Raw genomic sequence first — 12560 nt, forward strand, 5'->3', positions numbered from 1 at the left:
TGAGGCTAAGACAGCTATTTAGTTTGGAGAGTGAACTGAGGACCTCATTGTGAGATCCCGCAGAGTTGCTTTCAGGGTTCATATGTTCCAGATGTGGCGATCTGTCCAGGCTATGACCCTCGCACAGAGGTGCTGAAAAAACGTCAATACTGGCCAATCCATTAAGAAGGCCAAATGAGTGTACACAGGTTTTAAAAGAGTCCATCTGATGAACTGGTGTGAGTTTGCCCTTAGGGCTAAGCAAACTGGCCACATAGCTAAAAGCAGAAATCAGGTTCTGTTGAAGTGCAAACCTTCCAAAGTCTGGAGGAGAGCAAAAACCCTGTCTTGTTGCTTTGGGTTATAACCCAAATGATGCATTACCATGAAACATAGATGGACAATTTGATATAATCCCTGTCTTGTTCACAGATGATGTGTTCAAAGAGATAACGAAACGCAATCAGCTCACCCTTCCTCACACAGAAGGTTTACACATGGCATCAGCATGCCGCTGTCAAAACCCCCTCCGGCTGTTTCATCTTCCAAATTTACATCTTTGAAAGGTGAAATTGGCTGGTAAATTGAGGAGGACCTTTTCACCTGCAGCTCCCTGAGACTCTAATAATATCTTCAGCCAGACTCTCTCTCTCTCTCTCTCTCTCCATATACCCCCTCCTCTCCCCCCACCTCCACCCCTCATTTCTTTAACTTCCACCATGCTGCTGGCTAAAACAAGATGGCTTTATACTGGTGTCATTCCAAGGAAAATTCACTGAGACATATATAGGTTTTCAAAGCATCCCTCTCAACCACTCAACCTCATGCCCAACCACCTCTTCTATTTACTCTCATTCACTATTTTTGCTGTACTGCTCTATCTGAATATTGCATCACACAAAAAGGTCTCTTGTGATCATTTCAGGATTGGTTAAATAATAATCTAAGCTTCACCTTGCAGTAAACTGTCAATGATGAGCAGATTATTTCCACATAACGCAACAGCGACTTTAAATACAGGCTTAATAACAGGTTCAGTAGGACAAAAATACAGCAAGGAGCTGATTACTGTGGGTGATATTCCTGGGTGAGCATATTAGACAGAGGGCTCAGAAAATGCTAGCTTTGTCTGTTGGAATGCACATCTGAGCCTGTGCCCCAGGGGCTGAGAAAACGTGTCTGTACACTGCTAGATGGAGAGGGCACCCTGCAGAAACAGCCTCGACTGCCATAAAGAGCTCAGAAGGCTCTGACTGAGACCCTGGAAAATAGAGCCTGCAGCGCAGTGCCTAAAATTTCAAAAGGGGGAAAAGTTGATGAGCTTGGAAGGTGACTTTTTCAGGGTAAAGGACAATCCAACTCTGGTAACCTCTAAACTGCTAATAATCCTACCAGGCAACAGACGCCTGTAAAAGGGGCAATGTGAGGTGGAGGTGGATAAATGAATAAAAAGTTACATAAACTTATTAATGAAACATAAACTGCAAGGGTGGTGAAACTCCACCAACTACAACTTTTATGTTTTCTTCATTTAATTTGTCAAATAGTTGAAATATTTAACCACCTGTGTGCTTATTAAACCTCCTCAAACCCACAATATAAACTCAAGTTATATGGATCTCATTTTTTGAAAATGCGTGCTGGAGTCCATTCTGTAAAAACATTAATCATTCTGCCACATAAAAGGCACTTCTGAATTCTCTGCCTATACCTCTGTGTACAGATTAGTTTGTAGGATGTGATGTGAGGCCTGGGTGATCCTGAACTCTGTGACTTGTGGCTGCAGGCTAGGCTCATATGCAGGCCTTCTCTTTGAAGGCTCTGAAATCATAGGGAAGTGCAACAAGGACCATCATTAAATAATTGCTCAGTACTTAAAGGGGAAGCATTCCCACCACTCAAACAACCCAACACTGTCCTGCAGTTGACCAAACATCTAAGCACAGATTTTAGGGGAAGAGATGGGCACCAGAGAGGGAGGGAGGCAGGGAGGGGTTGGGGGGGGTGCTTTGGGCTTCAGTGTGGACCAGGGCACTGTGGAGATAGGGTGAACTTCCCTGACCACTTAGCCCCCTGTAGGCAAAGACTTTGGATTCTGCTCTGACAGGGTAGACATCCATTAAAGAAGGCATTCCACAAAATGCCCTTCACCACTATATATTTACTATCAAGCTGAATGCACAGCATACATCCGTATGGCTGTGGTCACTTCTCCTCAACTCATCAATTTCCTTTATGAAGGAATTGCTTCCTTCTGCGGGAACCCACAACCAGGTCACTCATGAATGCAATTCAACATCTGTAGCCCACAACCTGTAACAACCAATGTCCGACTAATGTCCACTGCCATCTGGCCGAAGAAATCCCTAAATCTAACTGTGTCCACATCCACCTAGTTCAGACAAAGAACCTGGGAGAATCCGAGGCAGGGGACGCAGTCCTGTCCATCTCCAGGAGCACATATCAGCGCTTTGGGATGAATTACATTCTTCCATTCATGCGTAAAGGGGCCCAAAGTAAATGTGCGTTGCTTTGCTACAGCAGTGAACAGGTAGGATAAACCCACGCTGCTGGGCGATCTGGGTCTTTAACTTGGAAGGAAACGTCATGTTCAGCTGACTGTGGAGCGAACACGAACCGTGTCAAGGTGAACCCCATCGGTTACCGAGCTCTCCAGTCGCTTTCCGCTCCGTCTGCTCTCGGTCAGATAAGGTTCACTAGAGAGAGAAGTTTGGTCCCTACTGTTCTTACCTGCTCTGACATTAGCAGCATGTAGAACCAGGATTAAAGTGATGAATACGGGTACAGTGGGATCCATAAGCCACCTTTTCGTTTTCCACCTTGTGGACCACCTCTGCATCTCCATGGTCGAGCGCCCACAAATGAATCGAACTATGGGGCGACTTCAGGTGATTTTAATGGCGTCCCTTCCACAATCCCAAATGATGATGGAAAGTGTCCTACAAAAAAGCCATATGTGACGAGTTTCACCCTCTTCTCTCAGCCACAACGAGGCCCCCGGTCCTCCTTCTCAGTGCCCAGCCTTCACAATGAAGGGAGTCGGGCTTTAACCAAAGCGCACAGAGTGCAGTGGGTACACTTGGTGCGTCCACGGACAGGAGGGCTGGGCGAGCTCCACAAACCAGAGCCACGATTACAGGGGAATGACAAGGGAACCAGTCACCGATTAGCAAATCATGGGGCTGGAAATTTTCCTTCGGGTCCACCCATCAGTTTAGTAATGCGCCCCCCGAGTTTCTCCCGAGTGAGTCTGAGGGAAAGAGCAGAAAAAATCAGTTAGTGACGACCTGGGACTGTTGAAATGGGAGTAAGGTGTTTCTATAGTATTAACACTGACCCTGCTCGGTCCACTACGCTTACATCACATCATCTGCAGGAGATAACTGGCATCATTTAAGAGTGAGTTGGTTCAGTGAGCACATTTATTTTCAAGAATCATTTTACTAAATCTTATTCTTCCGTGGTGACAGTAAATCATGACACAATAAAACACCGACTTTCACCAGTTCATAAACTTCAGCATATTCAAAATCCCTAAAATGTGCCACAAAACATAAGTCAAAAGGAAAGTAAGTTAAAATGAGAAAAAAACAAAACAAAACATAATGAGCTCAATAGTGTGAAGTTGTGTCAAATGTTCTGCACCGCTAAGTTTACTATAGCAGGAGGACAGATAATATTAATTAAAGGTCCAGACCTATTGCCTTAGGTACATTCTGTTGATGTGATCCATGATTAAGATTCCATGGAGGAACAGCTTTCCCTACCGGATTTTCTGAATTTCTGATATACTTATGGTGACCATTTATGTAATAATTGCACTGAAGTACCAAAATTGTATGTATTGTCTATGCCATGCATGTTGGCAGTATTGTAGAGAAATACCCACAAACATTTTACTTCATTTATTTTTTTTAACTATACACTTTTAATGTGACCGTTTTTTTGCAAGTCCTTTTTTTATTTATGTACCAAAATAATGTATCAGGTCCCGTATTGTTTGATGGGTCTATAACGCCACTGATCAGCATCATAACAGCACTTACTGTGGTTTCCTGTGTCTAAGAGTTCTTTTTTCTTTTTTCTTTTTTGTTTGTTAATGTGTGAATGTCTCGATTCAACACACAAAAGGCAAGTTGACAATAAAGCACTTTTGGACAACTGTAAAGAATGATTGTTGAAGGATGAGGGATTTCAGGGTTCCTCATGTGATGGCAGATTAGCAGTCATCTCCTTGTGTCTCTTTGGTCGCACCAGTAAAACCATGGATCCAGACCAGCCTGTGTCAGCCAGCTCATCTTTCCCAGACAGCCACCCTCAGCCTGTTTCCAGTGGTCAGTATCAGATGCTCCCCCTGGAAAAAAAAGATGTCTTTGGGATGAACCGAATGAAGAGAGTGTACCATTGTTCAGAAAGCCTAGGCAGTCTTTTCCAAAGTGGGTCTTCAGTAGGTAAAATGAGTTTTAAGTAAAGGCTTGGAGCCCCTTTGGATTTAATACATCTTTCTAGTTGATTAAATAAAACTTCTTGAAATGTGTAGGTTCTCAGTAATAAGTGTTGTAAGTGAAAAATGATAGGCAACAGCAGATGGTAGCCTCAGGAAAAATGAGTCAGGATATGATTTGAAGTTTGCTGGTTTGATTTCCTGTCAGATGGGGAAAAGCTGGACAATGAGCAAAGCTTAAGAAAGGCTGGCAACAAATAAATCACAATTCCTCCGGAGGCAGTGCATTGCCACCAGTTTTAGAAAACAATGTATGTCAAATGGTAGCCTCCACAGTGTGCATCTTTGACTCATATGGAAGTAAGAAACAATCAGTCAGATTTCAACATCAGTCATCTGTGATCATTAGAAAGTTCTATTCATTAGCAAAATGTATAAATCAATGTTGAAAATGCAGTCTGTGTCAGATATGCTCCCATGATTACTGCCAGCAAGTGTAGATAATTGTTATCAGCTGTGACGATAATAACAGTCAGCCTTTGTCCAAAATTGTTGCTGTCTCTGCTAATGAGATGGCCCTAAAATCAACAGATACTAAGCCAAACAATTGCTGCTAGACGATAATGTGATCGTGATCGATAATCCCTTTTGCCACTCTCTTACAACTTCAGCTACAAACGATTGGGTGCAGGAATTTGGCAATGGTAAGCAGTTCAATTTCTTGAAGACCATCATTAAAATTGAGATTAAAAAGTAGATGTTGCTGGGTATCAAATCTTCACTTCCATCAGAGCTTTGCTGCTATACTGCTGAAAATTCCTCTCTACTTTTGTTTGTTTCTGAGACTGGATTCACAAGATTGTGTAATTTAAACTCTTTGTTCTAGGGATTCTTCATATAGTTTTATCTTGTCTATATTTTACCTTGTTTTTGCTTCAGAATGTTTTATTTTTTCTTGTTGTTGTTGTTGTCTTTACGATTTTGTTTTTGTTTTTGTTCACTCTCACATAAACCAACAATCTGTAGTCAGAAAACTAACAAATAATTATGAAGGATGAAGTGCCTGGTATTAAGAGTTACTCTGTGTTGTCTGTAAGTACATATCAGGGCTAAGACCAAGTGTGAGGCTGAATGACCGTTCAGAATGGTCAGATTCTCAGTTTATATTTTTTTATATATATATATCTATATATATATATATATATGATGTTGACAAAAACCTGATACAGGAACCATCCCCCCACCTGCACATAAAAAACACAACAAAACACAAATAAACAAACAAATGCAGAAACATGGAATTAAATCTGTCAGGAAGGAAAAATGTTAAAATGAGAAGAGTTCCTTCCCGTGCCATGAGTCTTTTCTGACATGCTACTGAAACACAAGGACTTTTCACAGGCACGCTCCAGCCAAAGGCTAGCCGCTGTCTGTCACTGTTTACACACGCACAGGGGAGTATAAAGATTTCTTTCTTCACACTCACTCTAGTCCTCAACACTCAAGAAAAAGTTCCCTCACCTAACTAACATTATTTTTTGGCTACCACCATATTTCAGTAGTTTGCTTGTATGCAAGTATGCTTCATGTATCAGTTGTTGAGTATTCATGCTTGGACTGAAATGCTTTTTAAGAAGCTCAACCCAGTTCTTGGTAATTTAAATTAAGTATAGAAAAGCCAGGGCTTCATTTGTTTAAAAGCTTCTGTGCCAAGGCTTTGGGTAGGCTTGGGGTGGATATAGCCATTTTTGCCAGTCTTCCTGATCAAGACAGGACCCTGCCAGTGACAACCATGTATTTTCAACATTGCCTACCTTGAAGCACACTAGAATTAACGTCCAACTAGATGGTTTCCCTATTTTCAGAGTGGATGGCTTGCTATAATAATATATATATATACAAATATGACATTGCTGTGCACCAGTTGCAGCCTTGACACAAAGAAGTCCAACTTGTGTTAGACTGTCATGCTTTATTTCCAGAACCACTTCCATTTATGAGTTTACTTAACATAGCTATAATGCTCAAACTTTGGTTCAGATATCATATTGTTGTTTTCAAGAATGCTTACTGTCAAATACATTGTTGAGTATTTCATTTGCTGCCAAATTGTCATTATAGCAGATTTCTTTGTCACCAGAGAGCAGACGGGCACAGATAGACCTCAGTTGGTATTGACACATATGCACCTTTGTCTCTGACAAGAAACGTTCCATGTTACAGGACATTTCTTTCATTTCCTTTTATTTATTTATTTATTTTTTGTCATTATTTTAGATTTTAGGTTTTGAAATTGGCTTCAAAAAAAGCAGCATTTTTTTTTCTTTTGCATTACATTAACCAAGTGACTCACAATGCCTCCCACCTTGGTATACGGAATACTGTGAGTTGAACTGATGCACATGGAAACTGGTCTATGTCATATGATTGGTTTAGGTTGGTTTATTCTTTGATTTATGTTAAGAATTTATTTTGAGAACTTTCTATGGTGAGACATACACACAGTATGTATAATGGAAGTATTTTTTATTGATATAATGGATTTTGATATAATGGTCAATGATTGATTTTGTGATCATGTCATCTGATCTGAGGCCGCATGTGTTGGACACTCAGGTGAAGAGAGGGCCAGAGCTGTCAGCTGATCACCACCTGGTGGTGCGTTGGGTTAAGTGGCAGGGGAAGACTTAGGACAGACCTGGCAGACCCAAACGTGTAGTGCGGGTGAACTGGGAACATCTCGAGGAGGCCTTTGTCAAACAGACCTTCAATTCCCACCTCCGGCAAAGCTTTTCGAGCATCCCTGTGGAAGTTGGGGACATTGAACTTGAGCGGTCGATGCTCAAAACTTGTATTGCCGAAGCTGCCACGGGGAGCTATGGCCCCAAGGTTTTAGGTGCCTCAAGGGGTAGTATCCCTTGGACACCGTGTTGGACACTGTGTTGGACACCGGTGGTCAGGGAAGCCGTCCGACTGAAGATGAAGGCCTTCCGGGGTATGTTAGCCCTGGGGACTCATGAGGCGGTTGCAAGGTACTGACAGGCCCAAAGAGCTGCAGCCTCAGTGGTGAGGGAGGCAAAGCAGCGGGTGTGGGAGGAGTTTGGAGAATGTATGGAGAAGGACTTTCGGGAGGCCCCAAGGTGTTTCCGGAAAACTGTTCGGCATCTCAGGATTGGAAAGTGGGGGGACATCCAAACCATTTATGGCAAGGATGGGGGGTCACTGTTGACCTCGACTAAGGAGGTTGTTGGAAGGTGGAAAGAGCACTTTGAGGAACTCCTGAATCCAACTTGCACATCCTCTGGGGTGGAGGCAGGATAATGGAGGATCAGTGTCGATCTCCTGGGAGGAGATCACTGAGGTAGTTGAACACTGTTGTTGGGACGAAGAGGGAGCTGAGCCAGAAGGCAAAGCTCTCTATCTGCTGGTCAGTCTTTGTTCCTACCCTCACCTATGGTCATGAGCGATGGATCATGACTGAAAGAACGAGATCGTGGGTACAAGTGGCCGAAATGGGTTTCCTCATTAGGGTGGCTGGAGTCTCCCTTAGAGATAGGGTGAGAGGTTCGGCCATCCAGGAGGAACTTGGAGTAGAGCCACTGTTCCTTCGCATGGAAAGGAGCCAGTTGAGATGGTTCGGGCATCTGATAAGGATGCCACCGGGACGCCTCCCAAGGGAATTTTCCTGGCATGTCCAGTTGGGAGGAGGCCACGGGGCAGGCCGGCGACCAGGTGGGGAGAAGGCCAGGGAAAAGGAAGTTTAGAGTTGTCTGCTGGAGGTGCTACCCCGGTGACCCGGCCCCGGAAAAGCAGATAAAGAAGATGATGATGATAATGTTTTTGGCAACATAACATGAACGAATGACTGAATAATTATGTGAGGGGGGCCTTTCAATTTCCACTTGACCACCTGGCCCCCAAAACGTCTGAGCAAATACTTTTCTGAAATGAATGTATGACTGAAAGTGCAGTGTCCTGAAGTGATCATTCAAACAGTCTGATCTTAGATGGATGTCGATTGTTCAAGAGTTTCTGTGCAGATTTCTGTTGTCCAAACTGATGTATGTCTGTGTACAGATAAAAAAAATGAAGTCAGCCTGAACTGGGTTACAGGTGTTCGTAATGGGAACCAGCTTGATACTACAGCACATGAAAGAAGAAGCAGCCAGACATGCTACAAGCCATTTAACTGTCTCGGACAGTCAGGGATGTCCTTCTGTTTGTGTACAGTGGCGCTGAAAGGCACCTAAAGTAACGGCCTCAGCTTATTAAAGTGTTTTCAAGGCTAGTGTGATGCTTCTATTTGAGACAACTTGATAATTATTGTTTTGCTGATGCTTTATGAGGCGCAGTATGCCAGATTGTTGAATAATAGTCATAATAATACTTGGCATCAAGATCTCACATCTGATATTTGAGAGAACAGGACAGAAATAATTTTTTTGGCCTTTTAACCTTCAAAATAACTACCTTACTGTGCACTCAATTATCTTGCTTATACATAAAAGTTTTCTTATGTGGCAAATAGGTAAACTTTGTAACTTAAGTTATATGGGAATTGCTTTGGAGCAGCCTCATTTGCCTGACTACTTTCCCTCCAATAACATAACAATTAATCACACACACACTGCTCAGGTCTACTTTGTGCCGGAGGCAGACCTGTATGTTGCACCAGCTTGCCAATGTAGTTAAAGAGTTGCATGACCTTGGTATGTGAGGCCGGGGTTTTTAAAAAGCAGATCACAGAGATTATCTGCAGTAAATATACTGTACACATTCTGTCACCCCATCCTTATTACAGGTGTTAAAGTGAAAGTTTCAGGTCAACGCTGAGAGCATAGTATGTTCTGATACTGTCCCAATGCAGATGGATGGAAAGGATACATTTTAGCAAAGGTCACATTAGCTCCGGTGGCCAAATGGCAACTGTTGATTGCAACAGGGGTGAGGAGAGAAAAGAATCATACTGGCTGATTGGGAAGAGAGACGGGCTGCTGTCCAGTCAGGGTGGGTGGCCTTCACTCTCTCTCTTACTCCCTCTCAGCATTGGTGGTCCTGGCCATTTATAAAAGCAACAGACCTCTGGATAGGTCAGAAAGAGATTAATCTGTGATGTCTGACAGATTTTCCTTTCACATCAGCAGCAATCAAGAGCTGTGGAGGAATTTTGCTAAAATCTTCAAAGTGAATTCTATACACTGAAGTCATTAAGCTGTGAAGAGATCAGGTGAGAATTTATCTAGCCTAGTAGGAATGATTAAATCTTAACTGGTCATTTGTTTTGACCATTTCAAATGAAGACTACATTTACAAAATAGCAATTATATACAGAATAAATGCAAATATATGTTTTCTTTTGTGATACCACATACAATAGATTCTGGGACACACAACAAATACAGTGTGTATGATTAGTAATATTTTGATACACTGAATCTTGCTATAAAGTAGTTTCAAAAGTTGCATTAGCAGCAGCAACATAACCAACATAGCAGAGGTTTGCTTTTCTTTGTTGATGCTGGCTAGAATCTCACATTTCCTGGTTTGCTCTGTGGGCAGTGGGGGTAAGGACCTCAGTCACAGAGCTCCTTTCATACGTGTCTCTGTCTTTCTCCCACCCTGTACCAGAGTTTTGAGAGCTCCCCTGGAATAGTATGCAGCGTCCACCCACAAGGGTGGCATTGACACACTGTGGCTGTAACACAGGGTTTGCAGACTGGCTATGTGATTGAAGACGGTGCACTCTTTGCCACCGTTCATATTACAAAATGACAGGGTGTGGTAGACGTCTGATGTGGTGGAATTTTGGATGAATGTTTGATGTAAGTCTGTGTGTCTGTGTCACTGCCATCTGATTATATATATGATTGAATGAAAGTATAAGAGTAATACTAAGATTTCTTTCATTATCTCATTGCCTTTGTCGCTGCAGCCACACATGACTCCTTCCTTCCATGTCTGTTACAACTCTTGTACCATATCTTACATGGTAATCCATCTCCACCCCACATCTTTTACTGGCTCTGAAGCTGATATAGAAACTTTAATTCAAGATTTTAGTTTCCAACTAAATAAAAATAAAAGCACCACTTTATACTACAGCAGTTATCCTCCAAACCAAATACAGTATATGATATAAGGTTGTTCTCATTTCAGTATAAACGCAAAGCAAAGCACAGAGACAGCATGGTTTTTTCACTATACAGTAATCCCTCACTATATTGCGGTTCACTTTTTGCAGTCTCAGTGCATTATGGATTTTAAAAAATATTAAATGTACATTAATATCGTGGTTGCCACATCATGGGTTTCTGTGGCCACTGGAAATTTGTCTTAGTTTTCCCACATGATTCATGATACCATTGGCCGATAGAGGTGACACGACCAATGAGAGCATGCTGTTCACTACCCTGGGAGCTGATTGGCTCAGTTCCCAGCATCCTAGCTTTCATCATCCCACACCGGACAGTTTGCTTCCTATGCACAGAATGCAACGTAGGGAAGCATTTCCCAATGTGTAAGTGTAGAGAGAGTTTATGAGCACAACCGCTGTGAAGCAGTGTTAAGTAGATATTGTTCATTAACAAACACAAGTTTGAGTTGCTCTTCTTATTTTTTAGGCCAATAAAAAATGTACACTGAAATGAATGTGGTATCTGTTGGTTTAAAATTGTTGCTGTTTTGTAGCTGATTTTAGAGTTTGGGATGTTGTGATCCCCAGAGGAACCTGATTGGAGCAAAATGTACAACGATGACATTTTGTAATTGTATGTAATTAGGATTATTCTATATTGTTTTAGTCCCCTCTAGCTACTCGCTTCTACTAAATTAGAACACTTAAAATGATTAAATCAGTTATGCCTAAATATCAGAACAGTTTAATTTCATTGTGTTTTCCTGCATATGTATTTATTCATACTATAACTAGAAATTACATTTGCCAAATGCATGCTAAGAAATATGCCAAATAGTTTATCTTGTTTCATCCCAAATATGATAGATGATATAATTATTAAAAATTAACATATGCTGTAGACATTGGTATTTAACAAAAAAACATACTAAATGTACAAAAAAACAAATTACCTTTTTTTGTCAAACCAAGATTCTGGAAATCTTGCTGTCTTGTTTGATTTCCCTAGCTGCATAATATGAAAAATAAGTTTCTTGTTATGTCTCAGTTTTAATTGCATCTGTTGACAAACTGCAAGAGAATGTCTTCCAAATTCCTTGCTGTGTAATTAGGTCTGGCTCTGTCCAAGGATGTCACCGCCTCACTGTCCTTGGACTGAAAAAACAATAGGGTTATACTGCTGTTGAGTAGAGCTGCTATGGTTGACCCTTAACAGGTTAGGTGAAGGGATCAGGTCACAACCCAAGGCAAGTCATGTAGCACTTAGCCACAGTCAGAACTGGATACTGTCTGTACAAACAGAAATGCAGGTCAACCTTTTAATAAAAGCCAGGTCACCCCATTCCCCTGTCAGTCAAGTTTGCCAACATCACACAAGCCTATCAGCACACATGCAGATACAGTGGCGAAACTGTGTGCAAACTGGTGAAATGAATGTCACATCTCATTCTTGGGTTGGAGTTGGAGCCTCTGTCGGAGACACAACAAGCTCAGGTGACAGGTGTGTTTACAGTGTCTGTACTCTGAGAGGTTATAGCACAAGATGAGGCAAAAATTAGTGTTTTCCTCAGGTGTTCTGATTACATCAATGCCGATGGCAGGCTGAGCTGTTAAATACCAGTGTCTACTGCAGAGATATTTGACCTGGGTCTGAATGCTGATTGTAGGTTTTTCCATTGCCCACAAAAGCCTGATATTAACAGGTCTGACTATTGGAAAATGGGTCAGATGATGGAATTTATTTTGACTTAAAGTTCAGAAAAATGTCTTTTGTCTGCGGGTCAGGGTTAGAAGATGTACTTCAGACTAAGTCTTTCAAACCTGTAGGTAATGGAACAGAAGTTTAAATCTTATCGTGAGACATATTTATTTTTTGGCAGTACGTTGAGGGTAATTGTCTGCAATTTCATATGTATTATACATTAAGTATTAGTGCTACTTCGTCAAGGATTTAAATATCTTGCAAAACTACCCAGACATATG

The 12560-nt window shown here is 41.7% G+C and overlaps 1 protein-coding gene across 7 annotated transcripts in view; it reads right to left on the reverse strand.

The window, feature by feature from the left end:
* col11a1a (collagen, type XI, alpha 1a) overlaps positions 1-3103 on the reverse strand; it is a 70383-nt gene extending 67280 nt beyond the window's left edge. For all 7 annotated transcript variants that reach the window (XM_029528682.1, XM_029528684.1, XM_029528686.1 and 4 more), the window contains exon 1: positions 2731-3103. In XM_029528682.1, the coding sequence (XP_029384542.1) occupies positions 2731-2845 (115 nt within the window). In that variant the 5' untranslated portion in view covers positions 2846-3103. The remainder of the gene's footprint in view (positions 1-2730) is intronic.
* Positions 3104-12560: the final 9457 nt, after the last annotated feature.

This window comes from Echeneis naucrates, chromosome 20 (assembly GCF_900963305.1).
Source record: "Echeneis naucrates chromosome 20, fEcheNa1.1, whole genome shotgun sequence".
Lineage (NCBI taxonomy): Eukaryota > Metazoa > Chordata > Actinopteri > Carangiformes > Echeneidae > Echeneis > Echeneis naucrates.